The 27414-nt window shown below is 25.5% G+C and overlaps 1 protein-coding gene across 1 annotated transcript; it reads right to left on the reverse strand.

Moving 5' to 3' along the window:
- LOC145838208 (protein YIPF3-like) lies at window positions 1-27414 on the reverse strand. Its single transcript, XM_082945768.1, has 8 exons — window positions 27284-27414; window positions 24709-24876; window positions 22995-23147; window positions 13955-14047; window positions 11045-11176; window positions 9958-10074; window positions 6189-6312; window positions 1-482 (listed from the first exon to the last, which is right to left on the reverse strand). The coding sequence occupies exons 1-8, from the start codon at window positions 27356-27358 to the stop codon at window positions 394-396; spliced, it is 951 nt and encodes a 316-aa protein (XP_082801894.1). The 5' UTR covers window positions 27359-27414; the 3' UTR covers window positions 1-393.

Here is a 27414-nt window from a genome sequence, read left to right on the forward strand (position 1 = left end):
ATTTAAATAAAATAGCTTCATTAAACAATTGTTCAAAGGCAGGAATTTAACTTGTATTCAAACTGTAATTTATTTTTAGAAACTAAGAGTAACCAATTTAAAAATAAATAAGCTCTAAAAAATATTAAGGAATGGTATTCTCTAGTTACGGTAGTTTAAAAAACATTAGAAAAGTAGTCTAAAATTTGTGAAACATGCTAAAGTTCAACAATGCTTATACGAAATATTTACACAAATGTTTTTTTCTTTATAACGATTTTAGAGTTGTATATAGTTTTAAGCTATGTAAAATTATTGATTTAGCTAAATTTTATACAATCTTCACTTTGAAGATTAAAAAATGGCAAATGTTATAATTTTATGATAATAACTAAGTTCTTAGGATATTGATACTCAAATCTCCACATCGAAGCTGTTTTCAATAGTTTGAGGTAAAGATTGTATGGAAAGTTTCATGTCATCTGATGTTATACTTATTATACCTAAAATGACAAAGTTATTATATGAAATATTTACATAATCAAATTTAAATAACAATACAATTTTTAAGGTATAATCAATAGATAAATTAACTTAACAATAAAGTTTAGTAAAAAATTATATTGAACGGAACATGGTTTTTTTGAAATTCTATAACTTTTACTAAAAAAATTATATCTTAAAATTTCTAATGAACCTTATAACATTTTCGTTTTTGCAATAGTAGAAAGTCAGAACTTAGTTATTCATATTAAACTTCAAGAGTTCTTTATTTTAAGTATTTTTCGTGTATGTTTGTCTTAGTATTTTACTTTTTTTTACAGATTTTTGAAATAGTGATTTAATTTATGTTGTCTTTGAAACACTTTAAAAAGTGATTTTCATAAAAAACTTAGCCTCTAAAAAATATCTGGCTTATTATCTTATTCAAAATTTTATACTTAGATACTTAAATATAATGTATTTTATATTTATTTTTTACAATAATCTCTCACGAATCTACAAACATTGAATCCACAACAAAATGCTTAATTTTACGATAGCAAATATACCTACTATATTGGCTGTTTTCTGATAAAACATTTAATTAAAAACAGTTTTGGGGATTTTCTCACTTTTAATCTCTTGTATACTTGACTAGTTTTTATTCAAGTTGTACATATGCATGTAGTATAGTGTTGTATTGGCTATCTTACTTTGAGAAGACAATGATGAACTAAAATATTTTTTTATATATAAATTTTTAATGTGTAGAGAAGGGAACGGGTCAAAATTGCACGAAGACAAAATTGCTCGAGGTTAATAAATTGCACGAAGTCAAATTTGCACGAGAGTAAAAAAAAAGGAAAAAAAATTAAAAGATTAATTAATAAAAAAAAAAAGAAAAAAAGTACTGACCGAAGGTAAGGGTTAGGGGTAACAGTTATAGTAAAAATTAAAAAAAAATACTAATAAAAATTATTATTATATATTGTAAAAAAAAAATTATTAAAATTATATAAACTAATTAAAAACAAGAAAAAATCTACCGACCGAGGGTAAGCGTGACAGTAATAGTAAAAAAAAATAAAACTGAAAAAAAAAGTAATTACAAAAATGGCTCCGTGCAAAATTGTCTGCTCGTGCAAAAGTGTCTTCGGGCAATTTTATCCCCTCGTGCAATTTTGTGCCCTCGTACAAGTTTTATTTTCATTTGTTCCCTACCCAGCCCACACAAAATTAAACTTATCTTGTATGGTATTAAAAAAGATTAAGTAATTTATTAAATTGAAACAATTTTTTTTTTATAAATTTTGTCAGCAATTTAACATTGTACCTTTTTTAATTTAAAGGTATAAAGGACTGCAACAAAATATTTTTTTAAACAACCGCCAGGAGGCGTTAGACGATTGTTTATCAAATCACATAATAAAACTTAGTGTATGCTTTTATGCTCAGATTAGCCATCATTGTGCAAGAGGCACATCACAAATTAAGACTCAGTACCACTAGTAAGATCTATTTTTACGTTTAAGATTGTAACCTTCAAGCAATTTAAGAACATTAAGAACTTTTAAACTTGTAGAACATTTGTGTTATTTGTTGTGTTTATTTTCGCTGTTTTTTTCTACTGATATACTGGCTGCTTTTTCACTTAACTAAATACATATTATTAAAGAATTTTTTTTATAATAACTTTATTACATATTTATAAATTACCAAGTTAAACCTAATGAGTTATGTAAATTCAGGAGACTTAAGAATTAAACTTTCAAAGTGTTTAGCACAAAACAGAGGCCAAACCCCCTTATAGTTACTAACAGTAGTTCCTACTCCAGGCCTAGGACTACAGGACAACGCTCCTGGCCATTTCATCAGTGCAGAAAAAGATAAGGAAATATGGTTTCTTTCAGCTAATGTCAAAAGCTGGAAGCGGCCATGTGATCTTAGTATAATTGCTTGCTCTTAAAAAGCAACACAAATTCATACTTCCTATAAAAAAAAAAGATTTTCATCAACTTGATGATGAAATAAAAAGTGAACAGAAACAACGAGATAGGTCACAACTAAGAGAGGAGCTGGAGCAGATTTTGGGATGCCAGCTACTTTTCTTGATGCAGCTAATATAGTATTTGGTGCGTGGAAGCTCATATCAGAGAAAACTGAAAAAATGATTTAAAGAAATGATAATTTAAAGATGAACTAGTGTCTGAAGTAGATGAACCACTTTAATTTTATGGGTTGATAGAATGGTTTTCAAAACTTAAAATAAACTATAAGACAAAGATGTAAGCGAATTTATTTCAGTGGATGACAAAACAACTCCTGAAGATTTAAAAGGTATTTTAGAGGAGGTTGAGGCGGACAACAATAATGTTAAACCAACGAAAATGCCTGGAACTTCATGTGTTGATTATGAAACTGATGAAGAACATTTTGGAGAGGGAGAAGAAGAGTTTAAATTCGGGTGTTTAAAACTAATGTTGATGAAGACCATTAATTTCAACGCAAAGTTGAGTTCTTCCAAAGCTCTAGCTGGAGAACACTACAATGAATTAAAGGCCACGTGCAAAAAATTTCAACGTTTACTGTGCAAAGCAAGAGCTACAGAAAAAAAAATTTAACAGAAAAAACGTCAAATGAGATTTAATGATATGTTTACTAATAAAAAAAATAAGATTTGTGTAATGTGTATGCCTTTTATTATTTATACCATTGCCACATTTTGCTAGAAATTTTTATTTTGAGCTGTTTTTTTAGATGATTACATACATAGAGCACTATATCATATGTTTGTGTTGTGAACTTTCATTATTGTTAGTTTATTGTAATGCTTCTTTCAGAATCTTAATTAAAACTGTTGTTAACTATTTAAAACTTAGGTACACTTAGCCATAATTAAATGTTTATCTATCAGTGAAGAAACAAAATTTTACCAAAGACTGAGTTAGCACTCAAAATTTCATAGAAAATATATAAATATATTTTTAATTCAATACATATAATAAATTTGTTCTGTAAAGTATTAGAGATTTTAGAATTTGTTTTTTTATAAAAATTTTAAGAGTTTTAAAATGCGTAACCAAACAAGTTCGTAGATCCGCAAGGGATTACTGTACAATTAACCTTAAACAAGGTATTTAAAACAAAGCTCCTTTTTTTTACAATTTACTCATTCAATATTCAAAAATAATCTTATTTTAGAATTCGACCTTTTTTTTAGTCATACAATAATCACTAAACTACATCACACAACTAATACTAACTCCTGTATGCAAAAACTAAACCAATGAGTCCTTGTGACTATATGTGCCTGTTGAGTTTTAGTAAGAACGAAATCCGTCGTAGATTGTCTCGGAAACAGATTTTGTTTGCAAGGGTTGCCACAGATCAAGCTGAAAAAAAATCTGACACTTTTTAGTCAAAATCTTAATAAAACCAGTTCAAAAATACATAACCAAAGACTAGAATTATGTAAAGTTTTCAATCTTATTTTAATACAGGTTAAAACAATAATTCCAGTGCTGGATTCAATAATTCCACAAATGATATTAGATCCTGAAAAAAAAAAAATTGCAAAAGCAAGTTTTTTTAGAAAAAAGCATTAGCGAAGTGTAGTGTCTAGTGATGATAAATTTTCTTTTTAGGAGCACGTTTATATAAAATTCTAATGCTTTTTTTTTTTTTTTTAAAAACCCTCAATTTTTTCCTGGCTTTGTGGCAACCCTGATCAATGCTTGTAGCGTGGTGTAGTCGTGCCTATTACTTTCATACTAATTAGTATTTTCATCATACCAATTCGATTTTCTGACCACAAACCTTCGGTTAATTGAGACCGGAGTTTCGTTCTTATTGAAACTCGTCAGCTAGTCGCAAACGATAAATTTACAACCTTTAATTTACAAACGGCTTATGATGTCTTACCATTATATTACCATTTGCTGGTATTGATAAGTAACGTCAGCATTGTCATTAATACTTTAGGTAAAAAAACTGTCTTTAGTAGTATAACAACATTAAAAAGATACTGTAAAGCTACTTTTTATTATTACATTACTTTAAATGTGGTTTTTTGTAAAAAAATTTTTTTATATTACTAATTTTTTTATGATAGATATTCGTATTAAATAAAATTTTTGTTACTTTACATTTAAAAATTAAAAAATAAAAAATAAAAATTAAAAAACATTTTAAAAAAGTTTAAAATTACAACTTTTTAGTGATTTTTATTCAAAGTTCCAGGGTTTTCTAGTTTATTTTTTCTCGGAATTGTCAAATACTAGGATTTTAAGGTTTTTGGCAACCCTGTATTTAACTAAAACTATTGGTATAAATAATAAATAATTTGATTCACATACAATAAATTGTTAAAAATATATATTATTAAGCCTTAAATTACAGTGAATTATTCAACTTTTTTACATTTTAGGTACTATTTTTAACAAGTTTGAATTTTATTGTCTTATTTAAGCATATCCAAATTAAAAATCCATATAACCCTCCTCTAAAAGCAAATAATTTTCAACAGAATTGAAAATGTTTACCTCATAAATCTGTTGTTTTTGTTTTTTAAGAGTTGAGACAGCTTCTATGGGTATTTTTTACCAATTTTTCGTATGTATTTATTTAGTTTTAATTTAAAAAGGACATAAAAGGTTATCATTCTTTGACGCCAAAAAACATACCTTTGTCAGCATTATCTTAAGGGGGAAAAGCTAAATAATATTTTGTGTCTCCATCACTATTTAATTTTACTTCAAATCATAACTCATCAAATATAATCGTAATTCGAAAACTTTTAAAGAAAACTATAATTGTAAAATAGGTAAAAACTTAAATTTGAAAAATTCTTATAGTTTTGAAAAAACTAACTAAGGTATTGTAACACTTCAACAGTGTTTTTCGCAGTCGAAAGTAGCTTTCTTTCTTTTCTCTCAAATTTATTTAACTTAAATTCAGTAACGCGCTTGTTTTTGGTGAGTTAGTTTTCAGTGTCTTAGTTGATAACTCTTATCTATTGCAAAGTGTTGTGTTCGCATCGTACACTTGTACGATGGCGACTGTTGTTTATATGAACTTTTGAATTAAAATAGTTTATTTGTACAGTTTGTTATATTGTGTATAGTAGCATTTCTATTCATTATAACACACCTTTATGTTCAGAGACTCGATTTTTTTATATAGGTATTTAAGCATTTTAACAATCTTACTACTTAATTAGGCTAAGCTTAAATTATAGTCTAAGTTAATTCGCGTTTCACAAGTCGACTTAGCTAAACAATTTAGCTAAGTCCATTCTAAACATTTAAATAACCGTCACCGATATATTGTTATAACGTGTTAAGTCAATTAATATCCAGGTTCGCGTAACTAAGTAACAACTAAGCTTCGTGTGATCGGTAAAGTATAAAATATAAAACCTGCAACAATAAATAACAAAAAAAATTAAGATTGTTATTGATGTATATAATGGTAAAAAATATTGTTAGTAAATTAGATAGTCTATTAGTATCTATTTTTTCAAGGCAAATATGATTTTAATACTTATATTCTAAAAAATATGCTTATGTATTTAGTTTTAAATAACGTTAAATTGAAAAATTCTCAGATTATATTTATAAAGCACTAATAAATGGTTTAAATAAATTTGAATTAAAAGGCCATAAATGTCGGCCCATGCTCCAATAAAGTTATAAAAATTTATAAAACCAAAATAAAAAGAAAATTACTTTGAACAACAACATGATATGCAAAATGAAGATAGAAGAGAAAGAACATATGGAAGAGTGCCACTACTACGCATAACAAAAGTCGCTGTGATTTTGCAATGGTTCGTGAAAGTAGCATGGTTACCTGTGTTTAAAAAATTTATTAAATTAGCTTAATTTGAAATATTATATTAAGTGATTTTGTACGAATATTTTTGCAATTTTAGCATAATATGCCCTGCATTAGCCCGACACTTTAAAAACAAAGTTTATTGGGTAGACTTCAACTGTAGGCTGTTTTTATTGGACGCCAAACCAATTTGGCGCTAAACAAAACATTAACTTATCCTAATTCCAACAAAAAAACTTTGGGTCTAATTTTTTGATATACCGTGATATTTTCCCTACAGGGTTCCCACTAAATCTTCAAAAAAAATAAAGGGAATTCCATAAAATATAGCAAATTTATAGGGAAATTATCAAAAAAAAAACAATGAATTTTAAACGTTACGAATGTACTTTTAAAGTACATAATAAAATATGTCATTAAGCATTCATAAGCCCAGTCTTAATAAAAAATTTAAGAAAGTTCGAGGGTTTTTGAGCTTTAATTTTAGTTAAATAAGCAAACTTAAGATAAATTGTATTTAATATAAATAAGACAAAAAAGTTATCCACTAGGTGACGCCATGAGTCAGTTTTGTACTGAGATTGAAAAGGTTTTAGTTTAAAAAACTAACTAAATTAATACTTAAACTTTTGTGTTTTTCACCACGTGGTGTCACTGTTTTGGTTTTCAAATTCCATCATTAAGCAAAACAATGTAATTGCTAGGAATTTTCACATATTTTTCAACTTTTTCTAGATTTTATAGGAATTTTACAGAATATTGCAAATTTATAGGGAAGTAAGAAACCTGTCGTTAACTATTGTTGTTCAGCGCCTATTGGGCTCATAATCAACTGAAATGGCGAGGCATTTTATTTTGGATTGGCTAACTCATACTAGCATTTATGAAATTTTATTAGTATAACTTAAACTGCTAGCTCACCCAATCTTGAATTTTTTAAGTAACTAAAACTACACCAACACTTTATGATTTTCCCCTTTCGCTAATAGATATACTCACTTCTTTGCAAACAATTTCTAAATGCGGCAATTTTATTTTTTTTTTACTTAGATTCAATCTTAACTAAGTATTCAAAAAATAATTTTCTTAAGGAGCCTCTCAGAACCACTATTTTATTACTCATACTAAAACATAGAGGTACTACAACTCAAACTAAGAAGCAGCTTAGTTTTTTTTTTTTGATTAAAACAAATGAAAATAAAGAGTTAAAATAAGTGGCGCAATGTTAACTATAACTGAGTAAACCAGCGCACAAATAAAAAAAAATTGAAAGGCCAGTTTACAATATAAATATATAAATGATTATTATAAGCAAATGTCTAAAAACGAAAATCCAACTGATTTATATAAAAACTTATGGGTAAACACTGGTTTAAAATGCCAAAACTTGTGATAATTTTGAAATATTTTCATTTTTGTAAGCATTCCAATAACTTTACCTAAAAATCACAATTTCATTTAGCTTTCTCAAGCTAATTTTAAAATTTTAGCAGTTTTCATTTTCTAACATCTTCACCTTATATCTATTGCCTTTCTTTTACCATCTCATAGTAAGCATTGCAGCTTTTTTGTCTGAAAGACTTAAAAAAGAGTTGAACTCTGACAAAACAATATTCAAAAGTTCCTCACGTATCCAGTTCCTCACTTATCTGGCTGGTTTCAATCGAGAAGTAGATTTATTTAATTTAGCTAAAACAATGTTTTACTATATAAATTTTACTGTAATTTAATTTCAGTAACTGAGAAAGCAGTTTATAGTTACGTCATAGTTAAAAAATAACTTTAAACTTAATGTTTTAATGTTGAAATTCACACTTTTCGCACTAAAACAAACATAAGAATATTAAACCTAGAGCTACTATTAATTGCGATAAAACCAGATTTTTTTTAGAATGTTGTTATGACATACCTTACACAATGTATTAGTACACAACCGGCCAGATGAGATAAAAAAGGAAAAAGATAGTGTGACAATAAATTGCTGTCATATGTTAGTAGAACAATAAAGTTTTTTTTAATAGAGTTGCCTTTATTGTTAATACAGTTGCCTTTATTGTTAATTGCGTTAATTGGCGAAAGTGATGTTCCTCAGTCTTTTAAGTGTCCATTCTCTCAAGCTATCAAAACTCATCTATTTCCGTGGGTTTTATGCTAAGAAACGGGAAAGGTTTCTAAAAAACCTCCATTCCTTCTTTTTTTAGAAACATCTCCTATATTAGTTAAATCGTTCAAAGTTTAATTAGTTTTCATAAAGTAAATGTAAAATATTATTATGTTTTGTTTTGTTTAATTTTTGTATCTTTTAATTGTTTGGTTCGTTGAAGAAAGTTAAAACTAGTTAAATTTACAGAGAATTGAGTGTAATTTATTATATACATTGCATTATATAAATGTGGTAGATTATTTATAAAAAGGCAAGATTTTGATCTTATACGGCCATGTTAACAAAAAAAAGCTTGCCCAACATGGCCGGATAAGTGAGGAAGCACTGTACTAGCAAATATACTGATTTAGCTTTTTTATTGACCAAACCATGTTTTTTTTTTCTAAAAAAAATTTAATTTGTATTAAGCGTGTAACGCCTCTGGCTACAAATAAAAATGAGCTAGAGAATTTTTTCAAATTAGGGGTTTTTTCTATTTTGTTTACTTCTAGAACTGTTTTATCGGGAAGGCGTTCAGTTGGTGTTATCAGCTTCGCCTTATGCTATATGTTGAATTCGTGAGTATTGTTTATATTTATGCAATTTAATTCTGTTTTACTTAAAAAGATTTTATATTAATAAATTGAGTGTGAATTATTGTATTTGCTTACATACGTTTGAATAAAATAAGTTTGTGGTGAAAACTACTAAAGCTTAATAATTTTATTTACACACTTGGTTTTGTATTAGCTTAATAACTTCATTTATACACTGGTTTTGTATAAGTTTTAATAGATTTCATTTACACACTTGGTTTTGTATAAGTTTTAATAGATTTCATTTACACACTTGGTTTTGTATAAGTTTTAATAGATTTCATTTACACACTTGGTTTTGTATAAGTTTTAATAGATTTTATTTACAGTTTTTGGTTTTGTATAAGTTTTAATAAATTAAGCATTGTTGTTGAAACTTATTAAGAACAGCAAGCAGCTTTTATACTTTTTATAAATACTTATCACTTAATCATAAACTAACTTAAAGTAACTTAATAAAATAGTTGTTAACCAAAAGAGAGGTGTTATTCACTGGTCAGACATTAAGACATTAGTTGACACCCAGTTGTATAGATTTAGTAACTTCTCACTTAGATAGTATAATGAGTAAGAATAATAGTACCAAATCTAAGAATAGTAAGGAGCCCAATGACAGCATGTTCTCCAGAGAGAACATACAAGCTGCTTTAAGTGAGGCCATCGACTCTAAGACTCGAGGGAGTAAACGACTAAAAGAGCAGGCGTTGTTAAACGGCTCATTGACCCAAGCTACTCTTCGCAGCGCAACCAAACTGGTCCATCAGACCAAGTACCTACACAGTGCGAAAGATAAACGGTTAAAAAGACAATATTATTTAATGTATCTATAAATACTTTAATTTTATGTTGTAAAATTTTTAAGATCTAAACAAATTTAAAATTGAATTGTTAGTTAGTTTATGTTTACCATTTTTTACTTACTATTCTTGCTGCTGAAGCTCCAGCAACGAAAATCCAAAACAAATAAAACGAAGTGTGAGTGTAATTAGTTAAATGTCCTATCAACAGTACAACACAATGGCTAACCATTCCATAACCCTGTATGAAATTAATTTATTCAAGTTTTAAATAAAAAGACTTACAAATATTAAAGCCACTGTAAAACTTATGGTTATCTAAAACAAGGTTTCCTTCAAAATGTTAAACTAATAAAAGGATCCGCCTTAGCCCAATTTTAATCATTCTTTTAAATAAGGATAAAGTAAAGTTTCATAGCTAACGGTTATATAGGAAACATATAAAAAATGGTACAGAAAATACTTGTAGTATTAAATATGCTATTAATAAACATTTGTATATAAACTATAAACAATGAACTTCACCGCACAATCAACAACAACAGCATCCGAGACAATCCTACGACCGGTTACGTCCTAATTAGGACTCATCAGGCAGGAATAGTCGCGAGAAACCGCTGTTGTGATCTAACAAAGCAGGCTTAAGTACGAAACACTGAAGCGACCGTTTGTGGGCAAAGTCCGAAAAATTGACGCAGGCAAATCTTTACAGCCCAATGTCTTAGACATTGTCAGCTTAATGTGAGATTTTACTTTCTACGCTCTTCGTAGGATTGTCTCGGATGCTGTTGTTGTTGATCGTGCGGTGAAGTTCATTTTTTATTATCGATGGCATAAAACATCTCAACTTTGTTGATGATGGCCGAAATAAATACTGGCTAATAAACATTTGAAAATAAGATTAAACATGCAGAACAGATGTAACATATATATCTAAGTAGATTATATATAAAAACCGAGCACTTAATATTTTAAATATGGTCTGATCTGATGAAACCCTTTATATCAACCACTTTCATTTTTAAAATAAATATAGCAGCAGCAGTATATTAAGTAAATATTATGATGTGAAAATTTCTGTATAAACTAAGATAGTAAATTAAAGTTAATTAGTTATACCTAGTTTTTATATTTCAAAAATATATAAAAACAAAAAAACTAAATTGAACAAAAAGATTTTAGTTTAAAAATAATGATTATTCATCACTTACAAGTAATGACAAACACTGGACGATAGTAATATAAGAATTGCAAATGTATGCTAGGGAGTACATCAAAGCTGAAATTCCAAACCAATATCCAAAACAAGTTGCAAACGCAGTTCCCATCATTGTTCCTTGTTGCTATGAAATAATTCAACTATGTATACTTTAATATTTTAGAAAAGAGTAAAAAATAATGTATATCACATCATAAGTAGTTAAGTTTACATACATATGACAAGATTTTAAATGTTTATAGAAATTCCATATTTAGTTACAGAACTGTTTACTAAACAAACGACTTATAAACATTTTTTTTCATATTTAAATTAAAGTTCTTAAATAATTTATGAAATTTTTTTTTCAATTTACGAAAAAAAATCAGGTACCAATTTGGAGCTTTGGACAATAAACAGTTATTGAAAAACAAAGATTTATATTAAACAATAAAACTTAAATTTATTTAAGTCAGTTTAGAAAAAGGTTACAGTGTAGTTAATAAACTTTCATTGCCAGTTTACTGAAAGTATTGAAAACTTACTAAAAATATATATACCTCTTCATTTTTAAAGAGATGAATTACAAGTTTTTAGGAAAGGTTTCTTGCACCAAAAAAAAACTGCATTGTAACGATTCAAAAAACGTTTTATCACTATAGGTAAAAAATAATCGTTTGGTTTTATTTAGAAAAAAAAATGTATATAACAATTTAATAATACATAATCGTTATTTTAAAGCTAATATTAAGTTAAGAAAGTTAGAAAGTAATTGCTTGAAAATTATTTAAAAAAAAAAATTAATAAAAATTACTTTTTCAGTTTTTGTTTTAGTTCTTTTATATGGGGTACATTTTGTTTTTACAAATTGTTCTCATTTTGTACAGATTTTTGTATTTTATTTAAGATAACATACACTTTTAACCGTTTACAAATTGTTCTAATTTGTACAGCTTTAGTTTAGATAATATTCACTTTTAAAGTAACTTTTGAGAAGTAGGCGATTAAAGTTGGTGAGTTCAAAAGGTTCCTTTTAGAAGGCGCAAACCAAAAAGGCAAAAAAGAAATATTTCACTAAAAATCTAACTTCACCTTCAATTTTTAACTTATCTTCAAGTTTTATAACTAATACAATAAAAATATTTAAGCAGTTAACTCGAAATAAATTTCATACTTATAAATGGGTTGCCAAAGGTTTTTTAAAAGTTTTCTCAGGTTTTCTAAATTTCTTCCAGTTTGTTGGTCCATTTTTAGTAATAAACTAATTTTAAGGTAAAAAACTGCCTTAAATAGTATTACAAGATTGAAAAATACTGTAAAGCTACTTTGAATGTTCTTTTTAATAAACCAATCTTTTAATCATTTTTTTTATATGATAAATTTTTCGTATCTTATTGAAATTTCTAAACTATAGATGTAAAAATTCTTTGAAATTATAGGTAGTGATTTTTGTTCAAAATTTCAAGTTTTTCAAGGCTTTTTTCTAAATTTATCTTTTTCCAGTTTTCCAGATTTTTTTACTTAAATTGTAAACTCAAGGTTTTTCCAGTATATTTAAGGTTTTTTGGCAACCCTATTATAATAAAAAGTTGTTCTAAAAAACACTTTTTTCACGTCTTTCTAAAAATTTTCATCATTTAAATAATTTTATCTTGTCCTTTCTTAAAAAAAATTAAAGAATGTTTCTTAGAGGGTTGAGATCTCTAACTCAACAAATATAAAAATAAATAGTCCGTATTTAAATCTCCAAGAAAAACTAAGTTTTAAAAACTGCTGTCCTAGGTTATATGATAGTTTAAATTCTGACAACACAAATTCTCTTTAAAACTTTAAGGAAGCCACATCTGTAAAAAATATAATATTTAAAGAAAAAAATTGTTCATGTAGGTCTAATTAATAACAATAAAATGGTATAAAGAAAGTTCATAAGAATATAAAATTCATAATCACTAAAAATTACTATATTTGTAAGTTTTAAAACTTATTTTATGAAACCTCAAAAATTTATTTATATTTTTTTTAATAAAAAATAATCATGTAGGTTTAATACTAAGACTATAGTGTTTTTTTGTCTTTTTTTTGAAAAAAGACTTAATAATTACCAATGATTCAGAAATACTACAATCTAACCGTTGGAATTGGAACTGTCAAAGTTTAAATTGTGGTGCACCTGCTGTCTATAAATTTGTGTCATAAAATTCTTACAAAAATGACTACATCTTAAAGTTAATAGAATTCGTAAGTCCTTTAGAACTGATTTTTTGAATACACTTAAAGCTTTCATATAAGACTCAATATTAATTTCTCTTAAAAAATAACTTCTTACCACGGCTTTAAACTAACTGACATTGTACCTGTAGTTCTATAAAACTAAATTGATTTTCTTTTATGGTAAAAAGTAAGTACATAATAATTAAAAGTTGAGAGTCTTTAAAATGAGATCAACTTGTAAAAAATTGTCTACTCCCTGTGGTCTAATAACACATATTTAATAACAATAAAAAATGGTTAAGTTTTTTTTTATAAATTTCAAGATCGAATTTTTATGCTTTTCTGTTAAAAAATTCATAAAAGAAATGAGAGCAAATTTTAAAGTTATACTTGTAAGTAATACCATAAAAATTATACTGATTGAGAATATGATTTTTTTAACTTGATATCAATGCTTAAAAACTTTTTGCAAAACATTTTTACTCTAAGTAAAACACAAAACCAAGTTTTTATTTGTGCTTTAAATATTTAAAACTTTTAAATGCCAAAATGTAAAAAAAACATAAAAAAAATGTGTTTGTAAAACTTTATACTTTAAAAACAACTTTACATTTTAAAAGTATGTTGGATAATAAACCTTCATTAAAACAATTCAAAAAAAGTATAAAAATAGTAGTTACAAAAATAGAAACAAAAACAATTAACGACTCACAAGCACAGTACCAGAAGATTTCATGCTCATGAGTAAAATTGCAATTAGTGTGAGAACTGTCATTAGAGGACCATACAACTCACTTGGAATTTTCTATATAAAAAAATTAAATAAATAACATAAGAAACTAAATATTACAATTAAGATAAAGTACATAAATAATATAGCATTTGCAAAAAAGTATAATTGCAAATCAATGAAAAATTGATAAAAATAGTTATTGTTAATTTATAATACATTTTTATTCTATTTTAAAACTACAAATAAACATTTTATTATTTATTATAATTAATAAAATACAACAATCAAGGTTGATAATGAACTTAAAACAATCCTAAAAATGTAAATATATAAATTGAAACAAATATTATATAGCATTTTTAAATTGAGTGCAATAAAAATAAGAAATATTTTTTGACATGGCAATTCATTTATTAATGTCTGTAACTAAGTATTAAAAACGTACATTTAATTTTCTGACAAACAACAAAAACTGATCGTCGAAAATTTTTTTTATCTTTACTGCTTCATTATATCAAAATTATAAAATATTTTTTGTCTTCTACTTCAATATATAACAAACACCACAAATAAATTATTTTTAAAAATAAACGCAGTTTGTACTTCATAAGAAAGTAAAAGTGAGGTATTTTTAGAATCAATGATTGTCCACTAAACAAGCACCCTAGCAATACTTAACAACTATTGGTTTTAATTGAAAGTTTGCAATACACTAAATCAGTGGTCGTCAAGGTGTACACTGGTGCACACGAAACTTTTTTTGGGATGCACGAAACTCAATTAGGGGTGCACGAGATTTTAAACTACACAAAAAAAATGTGTCTTATTATTATATTTGTTTAGTTTAAGCGACACAGTTCAATATTAAAGTTAAATCTAGCCCTGGTGTTTAATTTAGCTTTCAGTTTTTTGGCCATTTTACTCTCATGATCTAAGCTCCCATCCAGCTACTATCATGATTGAAGGACCAAGTTAAAAAGATTAATATTTTCTTAATTATCATTAATATTTGTAAATTACAATAACAGACATATTAAACGTACTTAATGAAGAAAGTTCCCTTTTTATAAATTGAAATTATTAATATTACCTACTTTTTAAACTAAACATTATTCCTATATGGATATTAACATGATAAAAACAAATTATACAGTAATCTTCCTTTATTGTACCAACATATGTTTCTGTGTGTTAATGAATCAACACACTTCAACTGGGTTCTGTAAAAAATAAATTCTGTAATGTAAGAATAGAAGCATAGAATAAAGTAGGTGTATACATGTTTTCATTAAAATTAAATAATTTATACAAATTATAAAGTTTAATAGTTAATAATAGGTAAAATACTTGATGTTAAATCCGACTGTTATAAAACTATATAATATTTGTAATTATTAAGTCAAAACCGAGTAAAGTAAACTAAAATACACAACAAAACAACAAATCATAATATAAACAAACCACTTACTTTAATGAAAACTGATTTAAATTTTGCCGTTGTCAACGATTAAACAAAATACATCTAATAATTACGTCACAAAATATATGAAAATTAAGACAGTCATTTAATTGGTATTATAAAGTTAGTTAATTTAGTATTTATGTTTGGAAAAAAGTAAAGCGCTTTAATATAAAAAAGTAGTATGTAATCTTTTTTGGATAAAAATGAAACAACAACCATTCATTAATTAATGAATCAATAAAATTTAACAACGGTAAAGACAATAAAAGTCACAGGGACTTGATATAACGTGAGTTTTATATATTTAATGTTTGTAATGTTTAAATGTAAAATTATAACAAAATTAAAGTTAGATACAATTAGAAAGCAGATTTAGTTTAAATGTAAAAACTAAAATTTAAGAAAACAAAGCACAAAAAATAAACTTGTTATTAAGTTTACAAAGCACTGACCGATAATTAAGTTACAGCGACATACATGAATCACAATGACTTAAATTACATTCTGTTGTATATAATAATTGTTAAAATAATTAATTGTTGTTAAATAAAGTAGCAGTCGGGTGTTTAAATTAAAGATCCCATACATATATTTTAAATATTTAATAATTAAACTGTACTATATATGAAACTTAAAATGTAAAACATAAAACAACAAGGTGGTCATATGCTAACTATAAACCTGCAGTAAAAAAACCTCTAGCACTATTGGGAATAATAGTTAAAAAAGCACGGTTTATCTGTGATTTGAAAACAGGCTTACAATTAAACTTGTAACTTAACACATTAAAATATGAAGAATTATAGTCGGAGGGTAAAGTGAATATATGAAATGTCAAAGAATAGAAAGTCTCATGTGAAATAAATATATGAATAACAAATGGATTAAACTACATTTTACTTAGGATATATAATTATATTAAGGGCATAGGGGGGGGTAAACACCCTTTTTTGGTTTTTTATCTTATTTTATATAGTTTTAACTAAGCTACAAGATGGTTTTTACAGATTTAAAAAATTCAAAATAATTTTTGAGATATAGCCGGTCAAAGTCGGAGGCAACAACAGGTTCCTTATGGGAGGCACAAACTAAAACGGCAAAAATAGACTATTTTACTAAAAATCTATCTTCTCCTACGTTTTTTGAGATAACTACCTCAAATTTTCAGGAAATGTTCCTTGATATATTTAGAAAATTCTGTCGGAAGGAATTTTGAAAAAAATAAAAAATAAAAATTCTATATAAAAAATAAACAAAAAAAACAGTTTTTTTTTTGTTTTTTTGTTATAAAATTTTTATTTTTTATTTTTTTTAAATTCTGTTCCGACAGAATTTTCTAAATATTGCAAGGAACATTTCCTGAAAATTTGAGGTAGTTATCTCAAAAAACGTAGGAGAAGATAGATTTTTAGTGATTTCTAGTTATTTGCCGTTTTAGTTTGCGCCTCCCATAAGGTTCCTATTGTTGCCTCTGACTTTGACCGGCTATATCTCAAAAATTATTTTGAATTTTTAAAATCTGTAAAAAGCATCTTGTAGCTTAGTAGAAACTATATAAAATAAGGTAAAAAACCAAAAAAGGGTGTTTACCCCCCCTATGCCCTTAATATATATATTAAGTGAATGTGTGTGTTTATGTAAAAGGTGAATGAAAATATGGAAGGTGAGAAAGGGCCAAGGTGTTATTTAAAGAAGAACCGTCGGTTGTGTACACAGATGTTTGAAATATCACGTCTTTTATTTAGTAATTGTTTACTATCTTCTGCTAAAATTGCCATTCATAACATCAGTAGCGCGAGCAAGATCTGCCAAATATGCAATCTTGAACGAATGGCAATTTTAGCAGAAGATAGTAAACAATTACTAAATAAAAGACGTGATATTTCAAACATATGTGTACACAACCGACGGTTCTTCTTCAAATAACACCTTGGCGCTTCCATGATTTGTTGTGTATTTTAGTTTACTTTACTCAGTTTAGACTTAATAATTACAAATATTATATAGTTTTATAACAGTTGGATTTAACATTAAGTATTTTACCTGTTATTAAGGCCATAGGGGGGTCCGACATTATTTTTTACAAAAATTAACTTTGGCGTTTATATGAAAGCTTTAAATACAAACCACAAGCGTGTTTTTATAGAACTCAAAAATATCTTAATATTTATCTTAAAATAAGATCAACTTGTAAAAAACATGGTTTACCCCTCCCCTATGGCCATAACTATTAACCTGTAGAATTTGTATAAATTACTTTATTTTAATTTTAATAAAAACATGTATACACCAACTTTATTCTATGCTTCTATTCTTACTTTATAGTAATTATTTTTTTACAGAACCCAGTTGAAGTGTGTTGATTCGTTAACACACAGAAACATATGTTGGTACAATAAAGGAAGATTATTGTACAATTTATTTTATTTATACTCAAGTGAACTTGGTTCACTAGGATCTTTTGTTAGCAAACGATTAAATCTATATTTTGAACAGTTATTCACATGATAATGATGTTATTAGTTTAAGAATAATTAAAATTTAAAGCTAGTTTTTATATTTACAGGAAAACTTAAGATTTTATGTTGGATAAAAAATACTTCAACTAATAAAAAATAATAACTTAAGTATTATAACAATTCTCTATAAATAGATGCATGGTAGTAGTAATGTATAAAACTTAAGTAACAACTTTAAGTTTTAAATAATCCAGGTTAGGTAAATATTATATTTTTATACATAAATGATTAGTACATAAAACATGTACAGAAATTATAGGCTGAAATTAACATAGAGTTGCCACACACTGAAGCTAGTTTGAATTTTATAAAGGCTTTTTAAATCTCAGGCTAATTAGGTATGCTTTTTAATAAATTTCTAGTTACTTTAACTTATTAATTTAAAAATTTTAAAACTTTATTATTGAAAATTATCGTTATTTTCTACCTATTTTGTTCTGTTGTTAATTGTTGAGTTTTTAATTTGTCTTCTATTTTTTTCTTTAATAAATAAGGATGACTAGACTAGTTTGATGTAACTCAGGATAGATTATTTTTACTCTCAACAAATATTTTTGCTCTAAAAATTTGAAACCCTTTTAATAACCAGTTTTAGGTTATAGTATGATTCAGTGTTGCCACACACTCAATCTAGTTAATTTACAAATATTAGAAATACAGACTTACTAACCATGTTTTTTTCTTGCAAAAAGTAGTTTTGTTTTGGTATTTGTGTTAAATCTCCTATGACATTTATGTCTAAATATTTTTTGAAAAGTATGAATTTTTTATTTAAATATTAATTTTTTTATCATTATGTTACTTAAGTATACTGCTACATACTTTTCAGCTTTAGTTTTCTCTTTTATTTTTTAAAATTAAGTTGACCCAGGCTAGTTGGTTGTAAATCATGCAGATTCCCACACATTTATTTTAACTCAGGACAGTATATATCTTTTTAAATTCTCAGGATAAGTTTTAAATTTTTTGAATCCTATTCCAATGTTTTTTCTTTTATTGAAAGAAATTTCTTTGTTGTAATTTCAATTTTATGTTTTTTTTTTTTAATACCAACTTTGTTGAATAGTTTGAATTTTTATTGATAAAGTTAATTAATTTTTATTATTTTTTAATGATTTTTAATAAATATTTTAAAAATTTAATGCTCAGTATAGTTTTTTGACTGAAAGAGTTACCACCTTGCTTATGCTTGTTACTCAGGCTGATTTTGTTTTAGTTTTAAGAATAACAAACTTAAAATTATTATTGAACTACCAACTTGTAATCTAAATTCTTTTATTTATAGACAAAATTTATATATAATTCGCAAATCGGTCCAGGACACAGTCAACTGTTTTTACTAGTGATTTTTTTCCTTGCATCAGTAGTTACAAAAAATGAATAAACGATGGTTTAAAAATCTACAAGTTTATTGCAACATTTTATTCAAATTAATTTCTGACAACAGTCCTTCTTCAGTGAACTTTAAACTAGCAGAACTAAAACACATTCATGCAACAAAGTAAATAAAAGTTAAAAAATATATTATGACGTAGTAGTTCAAAACTGTGTATAAAACCAAATGTTTAAAAGCTAGACGATTTTTACATTAAAATGATATTTTTGTATGTAAAAGTAAATCCAAATGAAATGAATATAAAAACAAACACTTTACTGTTATAAACTTTAAATTAAAAACTATCTTAGTAAAGAACTGTTTGATGTAAGTTATTGTTAATAAATAATTACTGCTATCGGCGAAATATAAATAAAAATAAAATCTTTTCCCAAACAAGTAATTACAAATACCTATATTTATGAAATATATAAGACAACAATTTTAATAATTTTATTAGAATATTTGTAGTATGTGATTTAAAAAATTTTAATGTTACTTTATATTTAAGAAACCTTCTTAAAATAGACTAAAAAAGTTTGTTTTGTATTTTAATAATATATAAATTATATTAACAATTAAATTTTAATATTTGTGAAATATTAAGTTAGTTTTTTTTGTTTTAGTTAGACTTACTTAAAAAGTTAGTTTTACCTTTTAAATCTTTTAAAATATTTTACAGTTCTTCAGTTGTTTTACTTTACTTGAAAATTTTAAAAGAGTAAAATACTGTAAATTGATTTCTCTTTCAGTGTTTTTATTATGTAATTGCAAAAATATAGGTAGTTACAAGGTTTTTTGATATTCTTATCAAAATTTAGACTAGTAAGAATTTTTTGAAGTATTCATGAAGTTTAGAAATTTTTTTCTGAACTTTGGATAATTTTCGGTTATAATTAACAACCCTTTTTGCCTTAAAATTAATGTTTCAAACAGTCTGTTTGTTACAACTATGATGTTTCAGGTAATCAACAAGGTTAGCACAAATACAGAATAATCCTGGACACTTCAAAATTTTTGAAAATCTCAGTATGACAAAGGATAACATGAAATGATAAAATTTTGAATTTGTTATTATAACTCAGGCTGACTCAGGCTAGTCTTTTTTTATCTCAGTACAGTTTTGATATTTCAGCTTAGTTTTTTCTACCTATTGAATGAGATATAGTTGATTTAGTTTCAATATTTTATTACTTAGTGCTAACTTTTGTTAAAGATTTTGATTTTTTTTTTTGCCTTTGAAAAGTTTTAAATCAAAAAAAAAAGAATTTGAAAAAAAAAACTTGGATGACTGCAGGATTTAGGACAGTTTATGATCAATCAGTACAGTTTCGACTAAGAGGATTGCAACCCTGTCAAACTTTATTTAAAAACTTACTTTCAATGTTTGAATTAATAAAAAAAGTATTTTTGCTTCAAAGATTAGCAACTCTGGTTTTAGTACAAGTAAATTTATTAATATTGCAAATTATTTTTTTTGCATTTTACATCTTTTACTTACTAAAGCTCTGATTTTTTATCTAACTTCTTTTATTAAACTAAGCTAAAATGAAAAATTTATAACAGCAATAAGTAGTAAATATTTACAGTAAGATATCTAATTTACTATATAATACCAATCTTAAACTACTTGTATCATTTAAATTTGCAATTTTATATTTATTATAGAAATAAAAAGTTTAAAAAAGTAAAAAATCAGCAAATTTTTTCTACTGCTAGCTAGTATTTATTTCTTTTTAATATTGATCCAACTAGATCAGAAGTCAATAATGGCATTTAGTTTTTTAAAAAAACAAACTTTCACACACTCAAACTACTCAAACTTTAATGCTATTTTAAAAGTTTGGAAACTTAGGCTTAGTATTTTTTTGTTACTGACAGATGTTTGTTTGAATTTTTTTTTGAAAAATTCAGACTAGTTTGATATTTTTCTGAATTTTAGGCTATATTTTCAATTGACTATTTGTTGAATTAATTGATGTTTTATTCATTTAAGCTTTTTAATTTGTTATTAAGTTTTTGGCCAACGTAAATATTTTTTTTAATTTAAACTAGCGTAAAGAATTATAAACTGAATTTTGGTCAATTAGGATTGCTTTTTTATGTTAAAGAGTGATAAACTCTAAATTAAATTACTAAGCCCATTTAAAAACTTAAAATATAGTAGTTATATGTAACAAATTTCATAACAAAACATAGGTAATTTTCAGTTTTTTTTACCAAAAAGAAGTGACAATCAGTTACTACCCTAAACTTCTTGAAGTGCAAAAACTCAGTCTATGAAAGAAACAATGTCTGCATCAATTATACGGAGAGCAACAAGATAAACATTATTTTGATTTTAGCTGTTTTAACTCTTTTTTTATTGTCGTTTTTCTATTTGTTTAACATCATTTGTTAACAGATAATACTAACAAAATAAAAGACATAGAGTTAGTTCAAGTATTAGTTAATATTAAATAAAATATTTTAAGAGTAATGTACTGGGGATTTTGTAGTGGTTGCGGAAATGTGTTCAATTAATAAGTACGTAAGACAAAGTCATATAACTAAAATACCATTTTGAAAATAAGGTAAACCAAATAGAAAGGTCATTAAAAACAGGGCCAAATAATAAATTTAAGCTTCAGTTATTCAAAGGTTTGCATGTTACTGAGTTATGACTTTTTTCAATAGGAGTTAAAACTTTTTGGGTTCAATGAAAACATATCTCATTAACATAAACCTCAAGAATTTCGCTTCAAGGAGAAATGTTTTAGTAAAAGTGTTTACGTACTTCCACCACTAGTGGCGCTGATTAAAATTAGATCTAGGGGTGCACTGATTTTATTTTTTGCAGTTTGGTGTACACAGATTTTGATTAACTTGACGACCACTGCACTAAATGATAAAACTAAAATTAAATTAAGAAAAAAAAAAATTTCCAACTAAAGTAATTGACAAAATAAAATTTTCAATCAATTAAAAACATATTCATTGAAAACAAAATTTAAAGTTTTTTCTTCTAAATATTATACAAAGAGATAATTTCAAAGAAACAACTTTACTAAAAACAGAGTTGCCAAATGTTTTTTTGTAAATTTTTTCCAGGTTTTCGGAATTTCTTCCAAATTTTCTGGTCCATTTTTAGTATAAAATTAATCTTAAGATAAAAAGACTGTCTTATATAGTATAACAACATTGAAAAAATACTGTAAAGAGTCTTTAGATATGTTTTCTATTATAAAAAATTAAAGTAAAACAAAAAATCTAATCGAAATTTTGTTACTTTACTAGTAAAAATTTCAAATTCCAGGTTATTTCAAATCTTTTAGTGACTTTAATTCGAAACTTCAGGTTTATTTCAATTTTTTTCAAATTTAAGGTTTATCCAGGATTCCAGGGTTTATGTTTGGCTAGCCAGCAAATATGTTATACTTAAATGCTGTATAAAAATTATTTTTATTAAATGCTATCTTTAGGAAACTTGTAGTATTTTTAACTAGATCTATCTTAAGCAAATAACTTTTAATTATAAAAATATAAGTCTAAATTAAGTAAAATATCAAAATATAATATAACTAACGTTCTTATCCAAAACTACAACAAAATTAAAATTTTAGCAAAAATTACAAAGAGAAAAATTTAAGTTATTAGAGTCATAACTAAATCATTGAAAAAAACCTGTGGAGAAGAAAGGGTTTTTATGGGAACGAAAGATCTTGCTATTCTTTTTATAAGAACATTTGGCTCCACATCAAAGTATGGTCGCAATAAATCTATATTTCCATAAACATTAATTAATTTCCTAGCTTGCTGTGACCCATTTTGCCAAACCTAATTAGAGTACAATACTAAAGTAAAACTGAGGACTGTAGACTAAAGAATTGAAAACTTAATTTAATCAATTTTTAACACTTTAAAAAGGAAAGCTTTCAAAAACTTACTTTTTAAAGCCTTAGCATTTTTTGTTTATGTTAAGAAATACTTCACTTTAAATAACAAGGAACTATAAAATAAAAATTGGTAATCTTTGTTCACTAAAACATTTTAACAACAAATAAACTGTAACAACTTATTCATGTACAAATAGAATTTAAAAATAAAAATAAACAAAACTTTACTAAATATACTAAAACATATTTTAGCCCAATTATAGATTTGTTGAAATAAACTTAATAGGTAACTTACAGGGTTGCTACTCGTTTTTTCAAAAAAATTTCCCGGTTTTCCAAATTTCCTCTAGGTTTTTAAAAAAGAAATTTTTGGGTTTATTTTTAGTTATAAGTTAAGTAAAAGGTAAGAAACTGTGTTAAGTTGTATGAAAACATTGAAAAGATACTATTAAGCTACTTCAAATGTGTTTTTTAATAAAAATTTATTTGATGATAACAATGATCCATATGATTGATTTTTTGTGTCAAATCGAAATTTTACTACTTAACATGTTAAGATTGTTAAAAATTCCAGGTTTTTCCAGTTAAAGTGGCAACCCTGAAACTTAGTAATATAAAAACCATCAAACTCTAAGAGGTTTTTAAAGAAAACAAAACATGACTACTAAAACAAAATATTTATTCTGCAAATTTCACTAAATGCAGGGTTGCCACTCATTTTTTCAAATTTTTTTCCAGGTTATTGAAAGCACATCTTTTTATAATAATATTTAGTAGTAAATTATTGTTTAGTTAAAAAAATGCTGTTGAAAAGATACACTACTCAAGAATTACTGTATTGCAATTTATTTTATTATGTTGGAACCTGTACTAAATTCTTTAAGATGGTAGTTCAAAAGCCGTTACTTTGGTTTATACAAACAGCTAAAAGTCTACTTAAACTTTTTCTTAGTTTCAACGTGTTATCTTTTACTAATTCTTGTTAAACTATTTTATCAAATGATTATTTAATATTTTACAAGTTGCAATAATTAGTTAAAATATTATATTTTTTAAACAAGAACTAAGTCCTAGAAGTAAGTGCTAGAACTGAAATAAAATTTAACAAGTATGCAGAAGTAAAATTTAAATAACTTAACATTTTTATTTGATTTCAACTTGCTTCTATTAAAGTAAAACTCATATTTTTTTCCATAATAGATTATTTAACTACAAAGTAATGTTTTTATTTCTTTCCTAACTACTTTTTGTCACTAACAATATCAACAAAAAGTTAATGTTAAAAATTTATCGTTTCTATAACAACAAAGTTAGCTAAAATTACGGATGTATAAGTCATAAAAACTTTAAATATTTTAATTTTATCTATTTTATAAAAATTAACAAAAACTCTACCTTTAAAAATTCCAGGTTTATTGTTAAAAGTTCCAGGTTTTTCCAGGTGAAGTGGCAACCCTGTAAATTATTAAGATAAAGAAAGTAATTTTGTACCAATATTTTACCTGGTCAGCAACTGCTTTACTAATTTGACCTCCTAGGGCAGTCCCAGAAAATAATGCTGAAGGTTCTTGTGGTGTTTCAAGTTTTATATTTCTACTGACATATTCAAAACTAGATGTTCCAGAAGAATCATCAACAGCTGACATATCAATTGTTGCTGTTCCTTGTTTCTTTTGAAATATAAGACAGGTAAGGAGCAAATTTATGATTCTTAATTAATTATCACTTTAATATTTAGCTAAGTAGGCTTAAACTTTTTTCAGAATATTATTTCAAAAGATAAATTAATAAACAAATAAAATTTTCAAATATGATTAGTAATTGTTTTTATTAAAAGTAGTTTCAAAGGTGAAATAAACAATCACTGCAATTAGTAACAACATTAAATACTACATTTAAAAATAATATTTGTAAATATATTTATAGAGAAGTTATAAAAGCATAACAAATTCATTTATTAGGTAGAGATCAGATTTTAAAATTGAAAATTACCAATAGCTGTTCAAAATATAGATTTAATCGTTTGCTAACAAAAGATCCTAGTGAAACAAGTTCACTAGAATATAAATAAAAACAAATTATATAGTAATCTTCCTTTATTTTACTATTGTATGTTTCTATGTGTTAACGAATCAACACACTTCAACTGGGTTCTGCAAAAAAATAGTTACTGTAATATAAGAATCGTTTGAAAAAAAAATTTTTTTTTTATTTTACAAAAAAATATACAAATTTATAAGTATTTGTTATATTGCCTAAAGTACTTTCAAATTCTTCTTCAGTAGGTAATTAGAACTGAATTTATTCAAAATTTTCTTGCATATAAAAAGTTTAAAAAAAAAGTATATTATGACGTAATTATAAATCAAGTTTTAAAGTAAACTTTGTTTTAAAATGCATATCTTTGAAAATTTGAAAAGTTTTTCAAACGGTAAATCTTATTAGTATCTCTAGCTTAAACTCGCAAAAACTAAATGAAATAAAATAAAATATAAAAAAATATGAAATAAAATAAAATCAAAGACAAAGGACTAAATGAAATTAAATTGTTAAACTTTGATGTGTTTGATTTATTGTTTTATAATTTTAAAATGTAAAAAGAAAATAAAAGTAGTAATAAAAATAGTAATCGAGCTTATTGTTGGTTAAAGTTAAACAATCAAAAATAAATAGAGTAAATAGTCATAATAAATAACTCGATAAAAGTAGTAGTGCGTATTACCTTAACTTGTTAAGATATTTAGAAATGTATAATCAAAAAAAATTATAAACATTAAAACATGTTAAATAATAGAAACCTAGTCAATTATCTGTAAAGTGGTAATATAGTTTTGTTTATATTTATTGTTGCTTTGAGCTTATTGATCCATTTACTTTCTAAAAAATCTAAGTCTGATTAATTATTAGTGGTGTCTACAAAGATAATTGAAAAAGCTTCTTTTAAATCTTTTTTTGATGTTTTGTGTTTTTTGGCGTAATGTAGTTTAAGTGCTGCTCTATCACTAACATCATCTGTGATTGTACTCTTCCAGATGTGTCTCTGAGAGCACCATCTTTGCAAAAAGGACGTGATTGTCTGGCCGACATAGAACTCTTTGCATTCACTACATTTTGCCGCATATATCCTAAATTTTTTTAAATTTAAGTTTTTTTTCAATTTTATTGTTTTTCTGTTTTTTAACTTTACTAAGCTTGTTTTCTTTACCACCGCATCTTTGCAAAGCAAACATTTACCACAAGGGGATGAAATTCCATCTTCATTATTAACTTCATGAGCTAATTTCTTGTAGTTAGCTACTAAAGTTGCAATAGTCTGCGGTTGTTTTTATGTTATCATCACTTTTTGATTCAATTGTTTTTCTCTTTCTGTTAATTTAAGCAAGTTTAGAAAGATTGTCGTCCAAATGCTTATGTTTTTGTTACTTTCCTTTGTTCTTTTTGTTGGTGGTCTGAACCGATCTTTACATTTTTCTGTTTTTTCAAGCATCTCTACAACTAAACCCTTGCAAAAGTATGATTTTATGCACTTATCTTTATAATTAAACCTTTTATATTGTCTTATGTTAATTTTTGTAAAAAAAAAATCTGAAATCCCCAATGGCCTAAAATAATAGATGAACTTTCTTACAATGTGTGCAGTAACTTTGGAAGTTCAAAAGTATATTGTATAATCTAAATAGAGGCTAGTAACAAAATTTAAAGCAAAAAAACATCATTTTTACTACATAAATACTGATATCATTGGCTTAAAACTTGAATATTGTAAAAAAAAAGGATATTAATGGTATATGTATACGGATATAAATAATTATATTTTAGTAACTTAGAAAATAGTAAGGTATTTAACTCATAACAAATTTTTGTATTGACATTATTATCCTGATAACTACTTAGTTAATAGACTCTAGTTTAAATAAAGTGAAATAAAAGTCTTTAATATTTGTATGTTTTTTGCAAGTGCAGTAATTTTGTTCAAAAAAGGTTTCTTTTTTTAACCCTTCCACCAGAATTACATTATCTTTACAACAACTTTTCGAATAATTTAAAGTCAATAATTAATTATACTGTTTAACTAACCTTGGGTGATAAACTTTCTTCACCTCCATCACTAAAACCACCCCATTCATCTTGAATACTTGTCATTTTTGACATTAATGTTATTCAAAGCTTGAAATATTATGTATAAAATAGAAAAATATGGTAATTAC

This window comes from Thalia democratica, chromosome 6, assembly GCF_965202585.1.
Source record: "Thalia democratica chromosome 6, ktThaDemo2.hap1.1, whole genome shotgun sequence".
NCBI classification, from domain to species: domain Eukaryota; kingdom Metazoa; phylum Chordata; class Thaliacea; order Salpida; family Salpidae; genus Thalia; species Thalia democratica.